The sequence below is a fragment of the Pseudopipra pipra genome, chromosome 2 (assembly GCF_036250125.1).
Source record: "Pseudopipra pipra isolate bDixPip1 chromosome 2, bDixPip1.hap1, whole genome shotgun sequence".
NCBI classification, from domain to species: Eukaryota; Metazoa; Chordata; class Aves; order Passeriformes; family Pipridae; genus Pseudopipra; species Pseudopipra pipra.
This window is the reverse complement of record NC_087550.1, coordinates 35,718,917-35,744,169: the sequence shown is the minus strand read 5'-3', so window position 1 is coordinate 35,744,169 and position 25,253 is coordinate 35,718,917. Positions and strand designations below refer to the sequence as shown.

At 37.4% G+C, this 25,253-nt stretch overlaps 1 protein-coding gene across 1 annotated transcript; it reads left to right on the top strand.

The window, feature by feature from the left end:
* The first annotated feature begins 1,172 nt into the window (after nucleotides 1-1,172).
* RAB38 (RAB38, member RAS oncogene family) lies at nucleotides 1,173-18,477 on the top strand. Its single transcript, XM_064645008.1, has 3 exons — nucleotides 1,173-1,513; nucleotides 8,992-9,272; nucleotides 18,246-18,477. The coding sequence occupies exons 1-3, from the start codon at nucleotides 1,309-1,311 to the stop codon at nucleotides 18,396-18,398; spliced, it is 639 nt and encodes a 212-aa protein (XP_064501078.1). The 5' UTR covers nucleotides 1,173-1,308; the 3' UTR covers nucleotides 18,399-18,477.
* The last annotated feature ends 6,776 nt before the right edge of the window (nucleotides 18,478-25,253 follow it).

The following is a 25,253-nucleotide window of genomic DNA, read 5'->3' as shown; positions in this document are numbered from 1 at the left end:
AAAGATTGCATAATATGAGTGTTCTGAATTCTTTTTCTACTAAAATCCAGCTCTTGGATAGATGACAAAATTTTAATGCCATTTCAGTGCACATTTGGATAAGTACTCCGTCAAACAATATTTCAGTAAGTGTAAAATGTTTTTTCATGTTATCAAGACCATCAATAAATGTAAAAATCATTCATTGATGAGTTGCACACAATATTAAAATTCTGGGTGTTCTGCTATCAAAGCTGCTAAAAGAATCAAACATTCTAGGCAGTGGGTAGGGGTCTCCACTAGGCTGCCTAGGTAGAATTCACTGTGTTCTTCATTTAAAATACAGGGACAATCATGTCAGTGGAATGATTTACTCAAATGATTTTGACTGTTTGCAAGTTTGAGATCACTTGTTTTGGATAACAGAAGACTGTTGAGACTCTGGCGTTCATATGCTCTAATGCTGTTACGCTTTCATAACTTCTGATTATCGGAGTCATGGGATAAACCTGGATTTTTTGCATTTTAGAGTCCAGTTGTATGAAAAAAAACCAAAAACATAAGCTGTGTGGCTATGTGCTACATTCAGATTGGATCATGCTTATAGGTATAAACAGGCTATCACAATTATGGTAATGAAATTAAGAAATATGTATCTGCTATAATTAAATTCATACAGCCCTCCTAGTATGGAAACAAGTAAAGATGCTGTATATTGCTATAACCACCACTTCTAGTGGTGTAACTGCATTCACACCGAATTATGTGGAATTAGAACCAAATCACATCTAAAGTTAAAGTACACTGGTTTAATTTTTGCACTTTGATGGCAAGACAAAACTTCTGAAGGGAGATTTGTGTTTTGTTTTGCAGTGACTGGCATCTTAAAGACGTCTGGAAACAAGCATAGGGTGATAAATTATCCACAAGGCAGTGACTTAAAAAACGTGTGTAAAACTAGTGCACAAGAGAAATACTGTCCTTCCAGCAAGGATCGAAACAGAGAACAGGACTGTTGCATGAATTTTCCTGCAAAGTCTTTAGCAGCCAGACTAATCCCAGACACACCTCGTGCTGACCTTTACACATATATGCACAAACTTTCTGGGAGACTTCCTTTCCCCAGTCTGTCCTTACTTCATCTCCCAGAAGGGCTGCCTGCTGGACTTGGTGATCCTGCTTTCATAGAAAGGGAGAGAGCCTCCACCTACCTTGCTCTCCTTCCTTCCCTCCCCAGTTCCTCACTCCCTCTCTTCCCCTCAGGCTGGCAGGATTCCTCGGGCAGAGCATGCAATCAGTTTGCAGGGAGCAGCCGCAGCCACAGGAAAGATGCAGAAGCACAACCAGAAGGAGCACCTCTACAAGCTGCTGGTGATCGGGGACCTGGGAGTGGGCAAAACCAGCATCATCAAACGTTATGTCCACCAGAACTTCTCCCCCCACTACCGGGCCACCATCGGGGTGGACTTTGCTTTGAAGGTGCTGAACTGGGATGCTGAAACTGTGGTACGGCTCCAGCTCTGGGATATTGCGGGTGAGTACAGAGGAGAACCTTTTGCCACATAGCCCATCCAAAACCAATACAAAATATAGACCCAAATTCATTTGTACTAATCTAAAAGCTGGAAACCACTAGTGGCTATGAAGTGAGGGAGAGCAGATTGCGGACAGAAAACTTTAAGGGCAGATTGACATTTTGAAGTTTCTCTAAAGCCAGCAGACTCCAAACAAGGGGTGTCAGAGTGGAATCTGTGATGTCTGATTTTTGTCCCAAGCCCTTGGACAAATGCAGGGACAAGGCACCTTTCTCCAAGTGCCTCAGTTATTTCCCTGCAGTTGCCGATGTTCAGATTTGTCTCCTTAGACTAATAGAACTCTGTGACAGGAGAGAGAGTACCAAGTGGAATAGATGAGGGATTCAGTAAAAAGATTAAAAGGATTTTTATATTTTAAAAAATAAAGATATCACTGAGTTACTTTATCAAAATTCTTTCCTCCTTCCTGTCCTTCCTCTACCTCTTACCTTTCCTCCCTTCAGCCCAGTGAAAATAATTCTTAATGTGCTTTGAAAAGAGAAGTGTTTCTATTTGGCAATAATCTTCGTTGTTAAAAATATAAATATCATGTTTAATTATCCTTATTCCAACATCAAGAAAAAAAACATAGTTTACCCTGTGCAAGGAGAAAAAAAGTAAAGAAGTCCAGCTATGCCCGCATGCTTACATAATTAAAACACACATAATCTGACATTGTTGCTGTCAGTGCTTCAGAGCTTTTATATTTGGCTTCAAATTAAACCCACAACTTTTTTTTCACCAGCCCCTTCCTGGAAATTAACAATTTTTGTTTCAGTCCACAAAATAAGTTTATCTTAATAGTATATTTCACATGCTGTAAGTAATCATTTTTTTTTCAGTGAATATAGGAATCCAAGTAGAGCTATAACACAATAGATTACAGGGTAAAGGAGGGCATTTAAAAACTCAATCAAATTAAGAAGTTACTTTCATTAAGTAGGAAATAAAGGTGAACTTCTGTTAGGCAGCTGTGCCAGTCTGTGGCCTGAGTTGTGGATTCAGTGATCTAGTCTGGAACAGTACCGAGTAAAACTGGTGAAATGAGAAAATTCTTGACATTCTTATCAGAGGAGGGCGTGCCTTTCTTCTGCACTTAGCTGTCTCATGTCTGAGCTCTGAATTTGGCACCAAGGTACTAAAACTTATGCAACAACACTGCTTTATGCAAAACATGTATAAACTCAGCTTTTGTACACATCATTATAATCTTGGGGTTTTATGATGTTAAATACATATATGCTCAGTTTTATTTATTAAAAGTTGGAATAATGGGGAAAACATTATTATTACTCTCTTGTGACTGATTATAACAACAAACACATACACTGCCAGCAAAACTTTTCTGCATGAGAAAAAGCATTTAACAATAAATTCTGAATGCATGAGGGACTTAAAGAATGTATTTTGCATGCCTTGTTTCAGAGATTTATTACACTACTAATCATGTGCTGGCGGATCATATGATGTAGCTTTCCGTCAGGCTGCAGAAGCAATTACACCTAGTTGTAGTACTGAATGACTAGCATGCTTTCTGAGTTATCACACATGACAGAGAGAATTACAGTATCCTACTAAATTTCATATGAATTGCCCAATTCAAAGCATCGCTGTGAAGGTCAAGACAGTGATCAGTAATAAAAAGAGTTACTGTCTCAGTTTTAATGACTTTTGTGTACAGAGCTTTAGCTGTTGCTGGCTGTACATAGAAAGTAAGTTCTGTAAGCAATACACTGAATTCAGATCATTGTGGCGGAGGCATAGGAGTTATCACAAATAAGGCATCTGGCTGATGAGAAAAAAAGTGGTTTTAAAGTGAAAGAGAAGTAAAACTGGTTGGAAATATGAACAGAATGGAAGTGTGTTTTTCCTGGCTGTGGCTAGTCATGTATCACCATTTGCAAAACACAAATATTCAATGACAAGAGCAAGGAAAATAAAATCTGTGGTCTCAGAACATCCTCTGTCTTTTGGTAGAATCTCTGTTATTAGGTCATGTTTAGCTTTGGACATAAAAAAATAAATTTTGGGCCTCTGACCAAGCTGAAAGATGTTGGCTTAGCATTCAGGACATCTTGGACTGAAGCAAATGCTGCAAATATATCAATAATATTTCAAATCAGTATTTTTATATAAATATCTATTTATATATGTATGTGTATAGAAATATCAGGTACCATTTTAGCTCTTATATCTTCTTTCCGCCTCCATTATACAACCAGTGAACTTAGTACCAAGCCTATCTGTACTCTTCCTTGCATTTCACACTGTGGATCAGTGGGTAGCAAATTGTTTAACAATCTAGAAATAATTTTCTCAAAAGTGTTTTGAGTAAAAGCAATGTTAAGCTTATATACATTATTAGTAGGATTTATATACATGCTGACTTCATTGGAGGAGTGACTTATTCCAGCCGTGGTAGGACCAAGCAGTTTACCCTGGTTTACCCTTATCATGCACAAGAAGAAAAAGTAAATTTGGTTCATCCATCTGGTGTCATTTAATTTCATAATTAAATGTATTTCATGTATCTGTAATATATTTTTTTGTATTTTTAATTTGGTAAACAAAACTATAATAAGATCTAATAGTTAAATGCTGAAACTGCATTTATTTGGATAAGAGAGAAATGCTGAACAACAAGGACAACTAAGCATTAGAAAAATTAATTCAGGGATAAGGTAGGCTTTGCATCACATATTGTTACATTAAGACAGGGGTTTTAACACATAATATATTCCTTAAGCTATGGGTGTTAGACAGGAATAATTGGACTAAACTTCAAGGTTTATGATGTTATGATGTCATGATGTCTGTAACAAGACACTGTCATTAAAATCTATTAATTTATATCTGATTCAGTAAAGTGCCAAAGTTTGAAGTGACTCAATTTTTACTGTTGTGTGTGAGAGGAGATGTACATGATAAAATTCTCTTTGTCTTTAGTTTCCCCACAACAATTCCATTTTACTTCATTGAATGTCCCAAATGAACAGTTTTGGTGTTCTGTTGAAGTGTGCCATCACCTCTACTGCTTTGTCATACAACTTTATGTCTTGGTCCTCAGTCAGTTTCTGTCTTTGTTTCCTTATCTTTTCTGCTGCCTCTGTGTGAGTATCCTCTAAATTTGTAACAGATTGTTATAAGGCAAGCTTTAAAAGAAACTAAATAGTACTTTGCACAATCTGCTGTGGATGCAGGTCTGCAGATCAGGCTGTCACACTGCTGAAGAAAACAGCTATTGCAGACAGCAAATCTGGATGTATCAGTAAGGCTGCTCTCCATGCTACTGTCTGTGTTTCGTGCCCACACAGCCTGGAGATTTCTCTGAGGACCAGCTTTAGGTGCAGATTAACTGCAGGGAGCAGCTCTTAGTACAGTGGGGAGAAGAGCAGCACATCAGAGCCTTCCCTGCTCCTTTTCCACAGCCGTCTCAATATCCACGTTATCAGTCCTGCTGCGTATGTGTGGGCTGGATTATTCATTGCTGCCAAAAATATGTTGATTTGATTTTAGAAGGCTGGTTCTCATCTCATAAGGATTTGGACCAATGCTTTGGAGACAATACCAGTGGGGAAAGAACAGCTTTGCTTCCTTTCCTTGCCACTTTGACCTTTGGAAACAGATATAGGCAAGTGTCTCTGCAGTTGTAAAATTTTTAAGATTGTTATGCTGCAGAAGTAGTAAGCACTGTTCACTAATGCCAGGCACAGCACATCCTCAGCATTTCAGGTTTTTAGTGGCTGCTAAGCATTGCAGTACATATGCATAAATAAGATAGTCATGGTGATTTCAAGGCTAAGTTACCTTGAAATTGCTGTTCTGCAAACATAAATAAGTCCCTTGCTGTGAGGGTTTTATTTCATTATAGATTTTTAGTGGGATCCATGGGCCAGATCCTGCAACTGCCTGCTTTTCCACATTCTGGGGTGGTGAACATCACCTCAGGACTTGCTTGAGTTTCAATCCATAAAGACGATGATTTGAATTCAAGTATGAATATTCTGAAAGTGCTCTGAAGTGAAAGGTAAAAAGTGTTTAAATCTTCTCCACAAATTCCAGCTTCTCAGTTTTAGCTAGAGGCTCTCGGTAAAGCATGGTGGTTCCCAAAAGTATTTGTTTCTCAGGATGAGGGACAGTGGAAAGAAGTAAAACCCATTGTAAAACTTGGCATTAGGCAGTTTTAATCAACTTTTAACTTACGCTATATTTCAGATGCTGTGGGCAAGATAGTGGAAATTATCTGAACTTTAGCACTTTAACATTAGTTTTTATAACTTTATCAGAGATGATGGTGGTAAGTGAAAACTGTAGATTTCTGTACAGATTTATGTGGGGTGCATTTTTATAAACTATGAAAATTCAGCTATTGATTGCCTTAAGCAGTCAACCTTTCTCTGCTGCAGAGATGCTTCTGAGATTAGAATAAATGTGCAGACCAGCTGACCTTCAGACAGGAAGTTCTTCCCTTTAATAGAAATCTTATTGTTTTGTCACCTTGGTCTCACTTGGTTCCCTTCAAAGTGGGGTAGGATTCATCTGTTTAAAAATTAGACATCTCATCTTCATTAGACACTTCATGACTACAAAGGGACCCTAATCTTAGATACTCCCAGCTAATTTTTTTAATTTTAAACTAGGACTGATAAATCCCAACACAGAGCACCATCTCAATGGCCAAAGGCCGTTGGACTTGTGGGGTTTGATGCCAGATGACAGTGGCCTTGCAAGGGATGCAGGAAAGTACAACAGGCCAGATCAAACAAACATTTCACAAGTTTCTGACCCTTCAAGTGAAAAGCAAACCCCATCTCCCCCAGTCCCTCTTACAATAAAGCAGATTCTCATGTTCAAGGCTGCCTGCAGGATACCACTGAATACCTAATGGTTAATCTATTTTCTAGCCTAATTACTGCCATTGTGTAGCTGAAAACTCAAGGCCAGATTCTGATATCTTTAATACATCAAATGGTGTCTATTTTTGTAAGTAATTCTGATAAATGAAAAAGTTTTAGGAACCTTATCTGTTAATATAGGATTTTGTTCACATAAGGGAGAATCTATGGAAGAAAGAGTCCTTCTGTATCCTTAGACACATTATTTAGCTCTCCAAGCACAATGCAAATACTAGAGGTCATTTTTCTACAATGTTAGTTAAATAAAAGTGATTATGCAAATGGCATAAAAATGAAACTCCTTTTAATAAACCACCTCTATTCCATTCAAAGTTGCCTAATGTCTTTCTGTCAAGTATTAATTACACCTGATCAGGAAAAAGACCACTTCAAAAAGAGTTTAGGAAATTTATCCAGCCAGCATCCTCATTCTTTCTTTGAAGTGATTGATGATGAATATTGGTGATCCCTGTCCTCCTGCATAAAGCTGATTTTACAAACATGGTGGCTTTTCTATGCAGCAAAAATCCTGTGTATCTGCAAAAGAAGCTGGAAGCAAGAGGAGAGATCAGTGTCTTACAATTTGTCAGAATCTATTTGGGCCAATACTGGGCAAAAGATCACAAGAGCCTTTTGTTCCTCTAGCAACTTTGTTCATGCTGGATGATTTTATGCTGCAAATGAATAATGTAGTTCATGTTCTATGACACCTATTCTAGAGATCTGTGTCCCAATAAATATGTGTGAGGCCCAAGTTTAGCCGCTCTAATATTATCTACAGTGCAAGCATCTCAAGAACTTTGCATGAGAAGTACAAACTATCACTGAAATAAAATATCCCTCAAAAAATTAATTGCATATGTTGCTGCTTGCCTCACTTCTAAGTTTCTAATCAGACTTTGACTTTTGTTTGAAGGTACCTTCTTGCAGATGAGAAAAAAAAATTGCTCAACAAGGAGATTATTGAATAGCACATGACTTAGCCATTCATCTGGTTAGCTCATTGATAGGAATCATAAGACATTTTAACAAGACCTAGCCATAAGAAATTTTTAATATGACCTCTTACTTCCCAAAAATAATCTACTTCTATCTTGCTTTATCAATGGGATGCAGTGTAGGTTTAAGGTAACAAAAATCTAACATGAATTTAGAGAAGACAGACTTCCTCTTTGGTTTCTGTATCATGTGAATTACTTTCTCCTCGCTGCCACAGTGCTTAAAACCAAAGATAAACACCACAAGCTGATGGTGTTGACCCTATAAGTGGGTTCAATGCTATTTCCATTAAATGAAACTGCATGGACTAGAAACCCAGCAATCGGCACTTTTCCCCTTCTCAGCCCAGCCTTACATTTGACAGCATGATTTCCATCAGATAAAATCTTCACAGGTAAGCTTCGTAAGGTCAGACTTCTTGTCTTCCTATCCTACTCAAAATTACTCACATTGAGAAAATAAGGTTAGAAACAGGTTTCCATTAAATGTTTCTATTTTCATAGCACTTTTCTCCAGCAATGGAAGCATATACAAGAGTTGCCTTTCTTAAAGACTGCTATCATTGTGAAACATTTCAGGAGTTTATAATTCTTTTTTTTGGATCACAGCTCAGCAGTAGACATTAGTGGAAATTCTATTTTTTATTTTCAAGAAAAAATCTGTGCAATTTATTTTTTCAAAGTTCTCGTGAAAACAGCAGATATATTAACAAACCCACAGCTGATCAACATACCACATCCTGACGTCAAGTGTGTTAATTTTCATACTGTTAATGATATAAAATTACAGATATTTACAAATGTCCATGTTTGCATATGATAATATATTGTTAGCTCACAAAAATACTGTAAATAACTTCCCAGAAAACATTTTGAATTCAGCAAATAAAACCATAAAACTTCAGATTTTTTCTCCTCCCAGACCTTTTCACTGGAGCAATACAGTTCTTCATATTGCTACTGCTGTACTATTTCTTAGGACACTTTCCATGTTTATAAGGTTTTAAATTCACCTTCCTCACCTCTGTGTTTTAGTTTACTCATAACACTAAATTTGTAAGGACTCTAATGCCTGGTTACTGCTGGTTATTCTAACTTGCACTAGGATCCCCTTTATGCATGATCAGTCCAGTTGCATTAGATATTTCACACAAAATACCATAGTTTCAAGGAGTTTCTGATCTGGTACCTAGATTTTTTATGACTCTTGTTTAAAGTCCTATGATGTACACCAAGACCCTTGGTACTGTCCACAGACCAAGAAATCTGGCAGCCTAATAAGACCTAACACTGGAGTTCAAGCTTGTCATAAAGTTAGTAAATTTCCTTGGATGTTTGCCTGAAAATTCCTTTTTCATGCAATACTCTCCTGCATTTTCATGCAAATTAGTCTAGCATAGTACTTGCTATTATTTAGACAAAGAGTAGTTTCCCAGAGACTTATGAAATGAAGTCCTGCCTTCACTAATGTTCTCTTAGAAAACTTGCTATGTGAAATACTGATTAATTTTTAAAATTTTTTCCCTCCTAATTTCTTCATCACAGGACAGGAAAGATTTGGAAACATGACCAGGGTATATTACAGAGAGGCCATGGGGGCATTTATTGTCTTTGATGTTACAAGACCTGCAACGTTTGAAGCAGTGACAAAATGGAAAGAGGATTTGGACTCTAAGTTGGTTCTTCCAAATGGCAAACCTGTGCCAACAGTCCTATTAGCAAACAAATGCGACCAGGGAATAGATGTTCTTATGAACAACGGCATCAAGATGGATCAGTTCTGCAAAGAGAATGGGTTCGTGGGCTGGTTTGAAACATCGGCCAAGGTAATGTTTCCATTTCTTCTTAAATATTTCTAAGTATAGAGAAATCAGTTTCCTGAAATAGTTCATTCGATCTAAATGCGCACCTTGCAAAGCTCTTCTCTTGGTGGAATTAATTAAACTTGTACTTGAACTTGTAAATTTTTACATTTCTATTTCTTTTAGGCGTTTTGTTGCAAAGCAAATTATGTGCAACATTCTGAAATATAGATACTCTAATATGATATGCCACCAGTAAACTATGTAACCAGTCAACAGTTTATTGTGTAATAGCCTGGGGAGAAAGATGACCTTAGGCAAGGCATAAAAGCTACGTCCTATGAATGATATGAGGATGTTTTATACAATTTTTAACATTGAATATTATCTCTAAGTAATTATACAACCACTTTAGTTGAGAAATACTGATTTGAGACAATAGCTTTATTGTCTTAGATTCCAGAAATAAAGTCAGTCTACTGTAGTGTTTGTACAATGTTTACTGCTATAAGCCTTCATTCTCAAAAGCCTTTTTTAAAAAATCACATATCTGGAGTGGAAGGAAATACCAGTCGTTCAAGTGCTGAATGAGCTACTCTAAAGTTCAATTCTTTGCCTTGGTACAGATTTCCTGAGTGCCTGGAAAATTGAGGTCAAAATCACAAAGGGCACTGGGACTTTCAGATTATAAAGGCCGAAGGTACAATGGTACTGTGTATCAGTTTGAGATTTCTCAAATAATCTCAGTGCATGGAAGATTTGGAGAGCTGGCATTTGAAATATTGATTAGAACACAAAAATTCAACGGATATTATGTTGACTGTATGCTCCTATTATGAAAGCTGGAACTTTTGGATGTTTAAAATGAAAGCAGTTTGGTTCTGGTTTGACCTAGATTGTTGGTAGACTGAATGTCAAAATGCTCCATTTGATTTTTTAATTTCTTTTATGCATTTTATGTAAGTTACTTAAGGATCTTTAGAGTGTATTTTTGTATTTTTGTATTTTACTTTTCTAGTCTTGACACCTCCTTTAAGCATTAATATTTAAAAGATGTTTCACTTGTAATCAGCAGAAGTAACAGCAGGTGAATAGCGGCTTGCCCTAGACTGCCTCAAGCATTGCATGAACTCTGGGCTAAGATTGCAAAGTCATGAAGCTTGTCACTGCTCTTTGACCTATAAGAAAGGAATTTGTACCATGAATTCCATACATCAGTCCCCAGCAAACATTTGTCCACCTCTTAAAAAGGACAACAGCATTTATTGTGCCAAGGGTCATTGCAGGTCATGATAGAGAATGAATGTACAAACAATTTCAAAGGTCACAGAGAGGTTTTACTATGATGATGGAGCCAGACTGGGGCAGAACTGTGGAAGAATAAAGGACATATAAAGGATATATAAATTTTAAAAAAGTCACAATAGAGGATAAGTTTTCAAAGTTTCTCTAAGCCACATAGAATTAAGATTTGGAGTGATTTTAAACATGGGAAATATCTAGATTCTTCTTTATTTAACTCAGAAACCCAAGCAGTCCTCAGATTGCCAGTGCAATCACGCAGGAATAGCAAGAAAGCCAGTTATGACAAGATTGGTCTTCAAAGTCCACTGTGAAGAGAGCAATGAGAGTTGAGGACACATGACTTATCAGACTCTTCTCTGCTGCTATAGACCAGAGGCTAGGATCTGTTATTCTGCAATCCCCACACCTGATTTCTACTCAGAATTGGAGTCTCCTGACTTTAAAATTACACAAAGAGTAATTCCAGTAAAGATGGTAGAACCACATCATTTAGGTTAATCTAGATCAGAATATCATCCCCACTTGGTCTAAGTTCTGAACTAAAACCTACACTTTCTTTCCTAAACAAAACCTATTATTACTGCTATTTTAAAATACTGGATGTTATACATACCTGGTATTCTTTCAGCCTAGGGCATATTAAATAATTGAACTTGGGTCTTGGGAAAATAAATATCTATCATGTTTCCTAAAGAGAATAGAAACTGTTTGGAAGCGGAGTAACATGGACAGAGAAGTCATCATCCTGCAGCTAGCAGTTTTAGCAGTTCAGATAAGTAATAACTCTCTCTTTGTTGTATCCTGGAATAATTAGATCTCTGGAGATTTTCCAGAGACATACTTGGAAACGTTATAGCCTTCAGAGTAAACTGAATATGATTTATGGATTTTGGAAAAACAAAGGTGATTCCTTGTAAAAAACAACATCATTCTGGTTGCCTTGCAGAAAGCAGCATGCTACCTATGTATCTACCGTATTTCAAGCTGTCAATGGTTTAAATTTTTGTCTGTAGCGTTGACATATTACACCAAAAAAAAGAAAAAAAGAAAAAAAAAATCACTCTATTATTCCCTAGTGTTATTTTTCACAAGTTAACAACTCCAATATAAAACATTTGAGCCACCTCATGCATTCTCATGTATTAGTTTTGATTCCTACATTAATCTGAAGGAAATACTCAGCCTGTTCCAATCTTCTGCTCTCTATAAAGATAGAAGAATTTGGATAGTTTACCATGTAAGAAGGGCCTTATTGGGCAACAACACCACACGGTATAGTCACAAGTTACACTACTGCCACATATCTGATGGTGAGCCTGATCTCTTTTATGCATTCATATTTACTTCACTTATACTGATTGCAATCTGAAAGGCACATCCCCAGATAGTGACAAAATAACCCTTTATATTAAACTCTTTAATAAATTTCATGACCACAAGTATTGTGAAACATTCATTCTTTTAAAGGAAGGAAATGTCTCCTTCCTGTCACACATTTAATTATCCAGCACATGGCCAGAGCAGCTGAGAGCTCCACTCATGTTTCCAAGCCTTTAAACTGTTTTCACCACCATTCCTAGTTCAAAGAGGTGAGCTTTGACTTGGATTAGAAAAGGAGCAATTGCAAGCTTATTATCACTTTATAATGAAAATGGAACTTGTGCGAGAGAACAGACAAGTCAGGCAAAACTAAACGTGCTTGAGAGTACCTAATTCACACATAACTTGAAATACCTTGCAACTGGCAATGGCTGTGCTGTGATTATGCCTGACTTCCTCTTTTCCCTGCTGTAATTCTGCTGTCAGTAATACAGAATTAGACAAAAAGACATTCATGTTTTATCCAAATTGCCCAGAAAGGATGGTAGCTATGCTTTTCAGATCATTACCAAACTATATACCAAGTTCCTTGTCTGCTGAGCATTATGGCCTGGAGACTGATGAGCAGTCTGAGTCTCTGGCCTATTTGGACATGTCCTTCTTGGACTAGCAAGAAGTTATAGAATCTTTCATCCTTTCAGAAATATGTCCTTTCTCCAGCTTTTGTTTGACAGACAGTCCACAGTGTGTCATCATAGAATCAGAATGATTGGGGTTGGAAGGGACCTTAAAGATCATCTAGTTCCAAGCCTCCATAGGGCCCAAACGCTGGACTAGCAATCAGAAGTCCTCTTTGCCACTGATCTGCTGCATTATCTTCAGAAAGTCACTCTCTCCTCTGATCCAGCCTTTTCTTTCGCAAAGCAAGGGCAATAATTCTGCTCATCTTACCAGTGAGCTCTGTGAACAAACCAAACTCTACTAACCCTTGTTTAAATCACAAATTCTTCAGCTCTCCTGACTGGACAATTATTATGAAAGATGGAAAAAGCAAGCTATGCAGTAGACTTGCAGAGGAACAGGATAAGTAGTTTTGATTTCCATAAAGAAAAACAAGATTTAGACATGTATTTGAATTAGGCTGACACACTACAGCTAGTTTGCTGATCTGGTAACTGAAAACAAAGCAACCCATTTGAGACTGCCAGATCCAGTTAGGGATGTGTGGCTCCTACATTGTTTTTTTAATTCACTCAAAATACAGTCTAACCAATATCACCACACAGAGTCTTAGAAAATATTTCAGCTTCTGCCATAAAGCAAAAAATGAAGCTGACACCTAAGGCAGAAGCTTTCAGTTCAGTTGCTCTGTGCAGAATCCTCTGCAGTTTCTTTCCTGTAACTAAAATGAGTTGATTCAGATTATCCTACAGGTATTAGAGCTGTTCTGAAGCTCTCTGGATCACTTTTATGAAATACATTGTTTAGTGCTGTCCCAAAACTGGAAATTCATAGAATCACAAAATTGTTGAGATCAGAAGATAATTTACTGAAATAATTTTGTTGCAGAATACTCAACCAGGCATAAGAATTCAATCACAGAAATGATCTTGTTCTCAGAGTGGCAGTCACAACAGTTCATGTTCATGCATCTGAATGGCTTTTAACTTGTACGGTTGTTTTTCCCTAGAAATACAACCACAGCAACATGGCACACCACCTTAATAAGGCTCTGTTCATAGTGGTTTCCCAAGTGCTCTGCTAAGGGAGAGTGTGGAGCTGTTCCCTCAGACTGCTAGCTCCAGGTTAAAACATCTTGAAAGTCTACTCCCAGATTTTACTGTATTATGGAAATAAAATGTGGAAGCTATGTGCTTCTCACTAGGCTCCCATCTAATACCTGAATATTTCACAATTTGTAAGTGTTTACTTATGGGAAGTAATTTTTTTCCAACTCCACTAGTAGTCTAAGATCATGTCTCTAAGTGGTGCTGATTCAGACCTCCCCAGTGCCCTGGTTAGGTAGCTATGCCTGCATACACGTTGTTCTTCACCCTGACTTTTAAGGTAAGACTCTGAAACATCAGATTCAGTCAGATGAAGAAACTACCAATGTAAAAAGGGAGAAGCTTTATACTAGGAAACAAGCAGTCAGCCAAATCTAAGATATCTACATGGCAAAGAAAGAAAAATTTCATCTGAAAGTGAGACAAAATTAGAAAAGACCTTGCCTTTTTTCTTCTGTAAAGAGCTGAAAACCAGTCTAATCTGCAGGGGTTTATTTCATATATTAAAATGGAATGCCCTAAATGTTGAAGTTCTTCATCTGCAGTAGAGATGGCAGATAAAGGGGAAGACAATACAGAATGCTAAGAAGTTTGCTGAGCTTGTGTACTGCTTTGAGTCACATTTGATAATGTATTTATTTCCCCTTCAGTTGATTGTTGCTTGCAAGACTACAAAATTATTTCCCATAGAAATAGGTTTTAAATAATGCAACTCTCTTTCCCAGCTATCCTTTCCATAAACTACCCTTTGAAAAGATATATTTGCATGAGATCGATCTACAAGGCAAACTGTAATTTTGTTTGTGTCTTCCAATGTTCCTTTCTGGCTTTCCAAGATTGGTCAGTTATTTTCTTTGCCTTTTTTTGTTTGGTAATTTTACTCTTTGTTTAGAATAAAGAGCAATATGTGCTGATATTCACTTTGCATTCCTTCTTGATTTGGTCAAGAGAAAGACCAGCTCAAGAGTCAGACATCATCACAGGAGCTGAGTTCAGGTCTTTGCTCTGGCAGATATTGTCAGGTTGGTGCAGGGTGAGTCACTTAGGGCTGGATTCACAACTCAGCTCTTGCATCACTGACTGTGATAGTGTCTTTCAGATGCTGGGGCTTGCTGAGGCACATAGAAATTGGCAAGACACCTCAGGGGACAGGGCAAGGGGAGATTGTGAATCCCTCAGAGATTATAAAATCCCTCAGGAAGGGATTTATAAAGGCTAGCATGTCAAATAGTGACGTCAATGTGAGAAGCAGACACAAAAGCAGGAAGAGAAGACTGAAAGACACCCATAATATGGGCAAGATCCTTCATTTTTGGTCTTGCAATAAAACCTCTCCCATGAGCCTTGGGAAAGAAAAGTGTTGCATTCCTACCTTACCATATGAAGACTTCATACTATGCCATCTCCTGCTTTCCAACTGTTCTCTGTGTGCTGGTTTCGTGTAGTTTCCTCTGTTCATGGCTCTGCTTTTCTCACTATTTGATAAATGGCCTTAGCACCACTTCCCTATCACAGAAGGATGCTGGGCAGGTAAACACATCAAACATGCAGTGCTGAGTAATACCATCCTTTAAAGTAATATAGGGAGACAGAGCTTTCCCTGTGTTTGGAGAACTGTGAAGGTACAAGTGAAATCAGAGGAGGCTGGATAACAAGCACTACAGGTGCATCTAGTACTATGTCAAGAGCTTGATAATTCCTGGACATCTTGCTGTTCAGAAGTAGCTCCACAGTAGCAGGCAGAGTAGGCCTCTCAGTATAACCTGGAGGGGAGGGGAGCGGAGGAGAGGGAACAGAGGGGAGGGGAGGGGAGAGGGACAGGGAGAGGGAGAAGGAGAAGGAGAGGAGAAAGAAAAAAGCCTGAACTTCGTCAATCATCACAATTCCTGTGGTGTTCTTTTGTAGAATGAAAGCCACAGGGGAGATGACAGTTAAGGCATTTCGACATAGGTACCCACTGAAAGACATCATTTTACTCTGCTGTCTCACCTATATTTTCTTTCTTTTTTAAAAAAATAATTTTATCTTTTAAGCGTAATTGAGGCTTTCAATACCTTTAGTAGGGTGTCTGTGATTATTCCTCTCTGTCCAATCTTACTCTGATTGTTGGTTTCTTTGTATTTGTTGAACGGATTTTCATCTTCTCCTTTTTCTCTTTCCTCTCCTTGATTGCCTTTCAACACCTCATGCTCTCTAAAATCACCAGGTCTCTGGATGTCTGTGTTTGGATAGCAGATCACCTTCTACTGTTTTCAGCTGCTTCACTGCCTAGCAGAATATTGATTTTTCTTTTGCAAAACACACTATAGGAGGAGAGGTGTAGAAATCAATATTCCATTAGTCAGACCCGAATACAGTAATGTCTGATCTGCAGACCTAGGACACCATAGGATTAGGGTTGTAACAAAAGGCAATAGTGGCATCAGAAAGGAAGCAGTCAAGTAATAAAGCTGGGACAGTAGGAGTTGCTTTGTTGGCATGAGCATAGGCTCCTTGAAGCTAGTAACTTAACATGTCACTTCTCATCTGTACCATATACCAGTTGTCATCCGAACCATAGGAGAAGGCTGGAGCTAGCCATAAAATTGAGGAATGTCCATCTATACTCATTTTATGCTTTTGTGGGCTTGGTTCCTTCCCCTTTCCCAATGCCTGTAAGATGATAGTCTCTGACAAAGAAGGTTTCTTTTGATACATCTGAACATTAATCGATTTGGGCAGAATCTCAGATAGTCCCTAAGACTATTGAATAAGTGTGTGCCATTCCAAGACAGAAGCAGCACATGGGTAAATGAGATGCTTATCAATCCATTAATAAAGGCAAACACAATGCAAAAGATTTTTACATTTCTCATTTTGTTCATTTAGCAATCCCGTTTTGACTTCAGCTTTCTAAGCGGTACTGAGAGATATTTTCATTGTCTATTTTTTTCTATTAAAATTTCACAGTGATCTGAAAAAGCCTTTTGGTGCATGCTTGAGGAATTTTCTTGTCTGGTCTAAGAGAGCCATGTGATACAGCAGCATTTTAACATCTCAGTACAGAGCAGGTTCCCAGCTCCATATTACTTTCTAGGGATTACTATATTCATAACTATTCTAAAGATTTGGGGTTTTACAACCAACTGATATTCTTTACAGATAAAATATTTAGGTTCACTTATGTAGTTCAAGAAACCTGTGAAATCTTGGCACTAATTTACATTTTCAGCTAGATCCACAGATTTCAGCTGTGGTGCAAAAGGAGGGTCAATGAAGTTTGTGAAGCTTTGCCATTGATTTCAAGGGGATTAGATAAAGTCATCTTCACATAATCCATTCCTTTAGCTTTTGATCTTCACATAAATGCCCCTTCTCTAGATTATGGCCTCACTGCAACAGGCCCCAGATTGCCGTCCAGAGGAACCTTCCAACCCAAATTCTTCAATGATTCAATGATTCAGCTTGAAAACCTAGGTAATCTTAGGTTGCAAATCAAACCTTACACTTATTGAGCAGGAGTTGTGTGTGCCTCTACACAATTATATACACATGTGTTCAAATGCATTTCTATATGTATGTATGTGGGTGGGGGTGTGATACAATTTTCTAGAAGACTGAAGCTACAGTGAAGTTTCCATCTCCTGTCATATAAAGGAAGTAATCAATGCCAGTAGATTACTGGCAGTGGATTGCTCTTAGAGTAGAAGTGTGTTTTTTACACCAGAAAGCCTGACTTTTCATTCCAAACATATTGGAGGCTGTCATAAAAAAAATCCTTTCACAATATAATTGCTTATTTTCTGTGCTGTGCTGAGCTGTGTCTCACTGATCGGGCTGTTTCAGCTTTACTTATTCTACAAACAGAGTGAGGGTGGCTAGAAGTTAAATGCTGTTGATTCATATGTAGGAGAAGGTGTGCTTTAGCTTTGATTCTAAACCTTTAGAGTGAGGATTTCTTTCCTACAAATGTAACCAGTGGTGATATATTTCTTCTGAAGCAGTGCATTGGTGATAAGTCACCCTCAAAAGGAAATAAAGGAGGACTTGAAATGATACAGAACTTGTTTTACTGTTTTGTGAGTAACTTGAGATTGTATTGTTTATTCAATGAATCTAGTTCATCACAGGTTTCATTTTGAACACTGTATACAGAAACCTTCTTGAAAATGTGGAAAAGGCTTTAAAAAATAAGTGTTATTGATGACTGTAATTACTGATAGGTAATTAATCAAAAATCAGAGTAACTATTATTCAAGCAGTGAAATATATGCTCTGGAGCTTTACTTCAGGCATCTGTCTTCAACACCCCTCTGGCATTTGTTTTTTTAATTTATTGAAGCAATCCAATCACCAAGAGATTGAGGTAATTTAAAGTCAGCTCTGTGTACAATTAAAAGGAGATATGAATTATAACAGATATAAAATTTAACTAACTTCAAAACTCCAGTAAGCATTATTTAATACAGTCAATTTTTGAAAGCTGTTTATTAAGGAAAGTAAACTTTTGATGTTAGCTGCAGAAAAGTTTAATTATGCACAGGAAATATGCAGCATGGTTTAATTAATATTGACTAATCAACCTCTCTTTCTCTTTCACTTGCAGGAAAATATAAACATCAATGAAGCTTCCAGATGCTTGGTGAAACACATAATTGCTAGTGAGAGTGATCCAGTTCAGTCTGTTGAACCAGATATTATAAAACCACACTTGAATTCCTCCAAGATTGTCAGTTGTTCAGCTTGCTTTAAATCCTAAGAGACTTCCAGACTATTACAAAAGCTGAACAACTGTGATTCACAATTTATACTTTATCGAACATACCCGGCTGCCCAGGTTGTCCCTAAGCAGATTGCTGTTTTCTCAAAAATACATTTAAATTTTTCCTTTATTTTTTTTCAGCTAAAACTTATTATGAGCTGTTCATTGATAGCAACTATTCAAACCTCTCTTTGACTATTGGTCAAAAAAAGACTCATGGTGATGACTGTGTTTTCCAATTTGATTAGCACCACCAGTGATATCAAAACTTATTTCTTCGCCATGTGGTTTCTGAAAGCTCTTATTTGTGATGTGTCTGCAGCAATATGCTAGTTGTCCATTGGTTTTCCAGCTTGTCTTCTCAATACCTTGACCAGGTAAACATCACCATTACACTTTGTCACCCCTCAAACTTGAATGATCTTGTTTCATATAAGATGATGATTACTATGGAAATTTAGCTGTTCAGAAAGAGAAAACAAGAATGCTTACAGCGAAATCTTCCCATTGCAAGTTCAGTCTCCTGGATGGAGTGGCAGGGCTGAACGTGAAGCAACATTTCATGTCATTTAGTTCTCCAGAAGGTCTGAGCTTCTAAAATTGAACCCTGATGTATTATCAGCTCTCTCTTTCTGAGGAGTTACATTCTCATGGTTGATAATATTGTTTGAGATGAAGCAAAATTGAACAAGTCAAGGGTGAGGGGTGACAAAGCAGGTAATCAGGGGTACAGTCTCATAGGTGAAGCAGCTCAGGGTTTTCAGAAAAATTACCTATTTTACAAAGCCAGCATTTCCTCTGAAAAGCCCGCATTGATTTTGTCTCTACCTCTCCATCCTTCATGCCAGAGATATCCTTGTGTGTTCAAACTGTGTATATTCTTGAATGCATTCCTCCATTATGTTGATGTTAATGGGAAAATTCACTAACCACACTGTAACGTAACAGCAGAACTTTTCAGGCATCCATCTGTGTTAAATAGAAGGTTATATGCTTTCTGAAAACATTCTTCTAGAAACCGCAATTGTATGAATTATCACAGAAAACAAAATGAAACAGTAATAAGAAATGCTTCCAGAAAATGTGAAGATTTTTTTGAGCTGTGCTGTGGAAATGAAATGGTTGATTTTCAGCATCTCACAAAATATGCAGATTGGTGAAGTCATTCAGACAAGTGTGTCTAGACAAGAAGACTTGACATCTGGCTGCAAGCCCCTTCAGGACAAACTTTACTGATCTCTTGCCATAGACAAATTACTTGCATTTTCTGTTCTTATTCAGGCTTTTCCCTTCTAAGCTCTGAACTAAGCTCAGTTGCAGGAGCTGTCTTCTGAGATGGGTGTCTTTTCTTAGAGATGTGTAACACTGTGGAGGGGAGGAGATAGAATCTCATGATGCCTTTTATTTTCAGATGTCACTTCATTACTTCACTGAATATTTAGTTGGAAATGAAGGAGTGAAATTCTCGAAGTCTAGCAAATACCTGCTGTATAGGAAAAAATGAAAAAGAAAAAAATTCCTCAAGCTGACCTTATCCTGTGAGACCTATGAGGTTCATATGCCTCTAAAGTTCATCCTAATATTTGGCAGTGTTAAGTTTATGTTTGGACTCAATGACCTTAAAGTTCTTTTTCAACCTAATTGATTCTCTGATTTTGTGACTCTATCACTAAATGATCTGTTACTATGTGAGCACTGCAGAGGAGCCAGGGAGAGTCATAGCTCTTTATGTGCTCTTCCTAAAGCTTTCCATTTTTGCCACAGAATTTTGAAATAAGAAAGCAAGGTCTCTAGTTTTAAAAGTAAAAATTCACATCCAGAATTAATCTGCATAGACATAGATATAAGGATACATACATATAATGAGCAGGCTTTTTCGAGAAGAGTAATTTTCAAGTTGTCTTGTTCACCGTGCTATCCTTTAATACCTGTGTAAAACATCCTTTAACTCCTGTAAGGAGTAAGCTGTAATTAACTCCTGTTGTGATCTGGGTCAAGTACCTTAACCTTCATGCCTCAGTTTCCTCATCTGTAAAAGAGGGATCGATGTACACACCTACCTCACAGCACTCCCTGAAAGCTACTGTTGGCGCTGTGCTTTGAAGACATATGTTATACAAATGCAAAGCTCTGTTACTGCTGAGAACGAAATATGAGTGCCCTCTAGCATAAATACATGGTGCTATAATGCCTAAATGTTCTAAATCTATCCAAGGCTTGCCTGTGCTACAACAATTAGCTTCAATTATTCCACCTTAGTTAACATAGTCAAGGTTATAAAGCAATGTGTGACAGCATGGGATGATCAGATTAGCTGCAGAGGGGTTGCAAACAAAAACTGTGGGTGCACAGATGTTACAGTACTAGTTTAATAATCTCAGCAAAAAAGCTGTAACTCAGAACTAGTTCCACGTCATCTATTTCAAATTTAAAGTATTATTTAAGTTAGGTTGTATGGATTCCTTATGAGGATAACAATTCATATCTTGAGCCAACACTTTGGGGAACACAAGCAACTAGGTATTCAGATGGCTTCTAAGGGGATAATTTTTCATGTGTGTCTCAGGTCAAACAGAGAAAGTAGCCATTTCTTCCAAAAATTGTTTTGTGCTCAACTTATAACAAACATAGCAGTTCCTAATGTGTTTTATGTATCTTCATATCACTTCTCTTTGGTGGCTTCTAGCAATATCCACTAAGCATAATGGTAAATTCCAAGCCTTTGAGCGCTATGTCTAAAGATCTGGTATAACAGCAATTAAAACAACTCCAGACAAATAAAACACTTAAACAACATATAGAGGATCTTTTTTCCTCACTTTTTGTATAAAGCTGCTTTAAAGTATGAACCCACATTTGTTCCCCTTGTTTCTTTTGTGTCAGGTTTCACTGAAGTCACTGGTTTGGGGCAGATTTTCCACCTCTGGTAGATGGTGGACACAATTTGGCAAATTTCTTGACTAAGGACTATGCAAAATATAAGTTCTAAAGTCATACATATTTACACCATAAGAATTAGAACAGTATCACAAAGAATCAGGCCTCCTTAGGAGGTTACATAATTCCATATGTTCATTTTTATTTGTACTAAAGTGATAAAAATCTGTCAAGTGTCTTTCTATAATACCATAAATGTGTGAATGCAACCTGAGTATATAGCAAACAGAGCCTTTTTAGAAGAGGTTGTTGTAGGCAGGCCAGAATAAAAGCTTTAATTTAGAATTAATGAGCTCAGTTTGTGCCAATACCCTTTCAGGAGTAAATGTAAAATTTAATTATACTGTGTCAATCCCTAACAGGTTGGATTTCCTTGGGTTTTTTTGATACATTCTATTCTGTGTCCTCTTTGCTGGTCATTAGGGACCAGGCATCTTAATCACCTGGCCATTTCAAAATTAAACATTTTTCCCTTCTGTTTGCAATAAGTAATAAAAGACAAGTCTCTATTGCCTTCCAAATAGGCAATGGTACTGCAAAGTGGAGTTAAAATTTATTTTCATTCTAGTTCTCCATATACACCCTTTTGGGTGCCCCAGCACCTCAAACTACATGCTGATGAGCCAGGGAGGTTCCAGACATGAGAGATCAGCACAAAACACTCAATAAAAATGGTGGTTGAGCATCTTCACCCTAAGACATCGTTTACAATTCAGCCACAACACCAGTAATAACAGGATGTCTTTCATTTTCTACCTTTGAAGGTCCATACAAACAAAATCTCATGATCCCAAATATCTTGGGAAGCATATGCATATTACTGATAGGAAAATGGATTGAATGAAAGATAATTACTCTGTCATTCCAGAAAGATCATAATTTATTTGACCAGGTTCAGCTTTCAACAAAAAGTCTTTTGGACTCTGAAAATCAGGCTTTGTTATTCTTACACACCATTTTTTTAGATAACATATTTTCATTGAATTTTTCTGTTCAGGAATAGCTGTTCCAAAAGAACTTTATGTATGCAGCTTGAATTGTTGTACATCAATATTTTATCTTGAGACTTTTTTTTCTTCTATTTTAACCTGCCTGACAATATAAAATGGGGAGGGAGGGAGGGAGAGAGGGAAGGAGATTGAAGGTGCATGTTTAAATAGCAGTTTTGTTTTACTTATTGAAACAGCTTGTCTAGCTGGGTGAAATGAAATTGGTAAACAGATGTGGGAAATGAAATTTAATGTCAATTGCCGGGAAACAATCACTGAAAATATCTTTTACTGCACCAATATTTATGCATGTGACCGTGGCTTCTATTGTAATAAAAGATGGTATTTCTGACAAAACATGGAATATGAGTAATTTGTAAAATTAATTCATTAACCAAAGTAGGCACATATAAGCTAATTCAGCTCTCCTCATATGTATCCAATTTCTGATATAAGTATAATTTAATGGTTTCATTTAGGCTGCTTATTTTCTCTACAACCTCTCTTTTAAACCATCTGAGTTAGTGTTTGACATTGGTTAAAGGGTTATATATCTGCGACAGAAACTTTCCACCTTTTCTCCCTCTTTGATATGCAATTCCAGATGCAGCTTTTATGGCTCCAGCTCTTCAAAGAACCTCAGTTCAAAGACTGATTTTAAAGGCAGAATTTTTTGGCTCACAAATAGATGCATCATCAGTTTGGGGGCTCATTAGTAACCACAGGCTCAATTCTTGGAAGTCTGGCTGAGTAATAAATGGCCTAAATTTGTAAAACGGGCAGCTGCATGTCTAGGATATAGAAAATGCATTTTTCTTCAGCTGTCAGGGCAAGCTGGTACCTGCAGCAATGTCACACACTTGACCTTTCACAATTCCCTTGTTTTAATAATTGTTTTATTAATTACATTAAAAAAAGGAGGTGCCTGTCTGCAGTGTAAGTTTAGTGTTTATTTACAGTTTTCAGCTTTTCTGAAACAACAACAAAAAAAATTAGCATTCTGGTTTCACTGACTGTTTTAATAATGCAATCTGACATTCTGACACTCCATGGCTGAGGGTGCTGCAAGACTCACAACAAATCCACAGTACTTGGTGGCATGCTTGCAGCTACACTGATCAAAGCTCATAACAAGGAAATATATTTGACTGCACAATTTTGGAATATTAATTTTATGAAAAGCATCTCCTTTGCAATTGCAGTGCATCAGATACCTATTTGAGATTGGAATCTGTATTTTCTGTTTCAAATACAGTAATAATAATTTACAAAGGCAAGATACTAAACTGAGAAAGGCATAGCACAGTAGTCCCAAGAGCAGAAGCTGAGCAAATGAACATCTCCTGGTAGGCTTTTCTGCAGGCCAACAACAAAAAGTTGTTCTAGACTGAAAATTGCCTGGTTTCTTCCAGGAAATGAGCTTATAGTTAGGCTGTAGTAGCTCGATCCCACACCAACTAGTAATAGTTGCACCTGGCATCTGCAGAGTTTAAGTAATTTTAGAAGACAAGCTTCAATTTGTTTGAGAAATGGTATATTTGTTAAAGGCTTAAAAATCAGTGGTGCCTAAATATTTCCACAGGTAAATAAAAGGTAATTTTGTGTATATTAATTCCCATGCAAATCTATCCATGTATCTTCTGGTTTCATGAATTCATGCATTTCGTTTTCACAAACCATGCAAGGAAAGGGCCTTTACAAGACGTTCCTTTAACAGTGGTGCTTCAGTCACATCCAAAATCCTGCAAATAAGATAAGCATCGTGAATGGGGAAGCAAGAAATGCAACCAGGGTCAGGGTGAACAGAAACATCTTGGACTGATCCAAGACCAATTCAAGAAGCACTCAAAGGCAATAGAAGGTGCTTTACAACTTCCTCAGCAAGAGATTTAGCAAAAATATGACACAGCACGAAACTTTTATCACTTAGAGGTCTATGAATTTTCTGGGGCACAATTGGTGTTTTTACTTTGTGTACCTTGAAATGTGCTTTTTTACCAGCTACCTTGCCAAAGATGTCTAGTTTATTTCAGGAATTCTCTCTCTTTGGCCTTTAGTGCCATCCCATCTCCTTTACTTGACAGTTGGTGAGGAGCTCTTAGATCAGTCATTAAGACTGAGATTGTTGTGATTTAACCTCAGCCAGCAACTAAGCACCACGCAGCCACTCACTCACTCCCCCACCCAGCAGGATAGTGGGGAAGAGAATTGGAAGCATAAAAATGCGAAAACTCATGGGATTCCACCAGCAACCTTACTGATAAAATTCAGAAAGAAGCTGATCTGAGAGGGAAGGGAGCGAATCTAGAAACTGTTACTCCAACTGGATTATAAAAACTCTTTATTTCAGGTAGTTCAGACAGTAACAAATCCAGACGGCAGAAAACCTTCAGGTAAATTGATGAGTGGGATGGTTTGATATTAATGAATACTACACAAATAGAGAAAATTGGCAGAAGTAGGGGTAAGAGTCTGTCCTTTCATAGGTTTCATTTTTATTAATATTAAGAATCAGACATTACAGCAGAAACCTTTGATGTCCTAAGGTCTTCAAGGCTAAGAACTATGCTTCTTCCTCCTGTCCCCATCTCTATGCAAGTACAGATATTAGACTAACAGAACAAAATGAAGTGCTCTTTCCCAAAGAGGCTTATAATATAAACATTCAAAGAGATATAGATAATGATTGGAAATATTGCAGACTCTATGGCTAGCATAATAAAACTAGATGAATATTTATCATGTTCACTAGATCTACTTCTCTACCCATTTTATATACCTGTTCCTTCAGTGTTTATTCATTTAGCTGTGTATATATATATATATATAAATGGCCATAATTTTAGGGTTTCCATCTCAATAAGCTCACATGCATTTTTTGTCTGAGTCACCCTCCATCTTCACGCCATAAGCTGCAGTCTGGTGT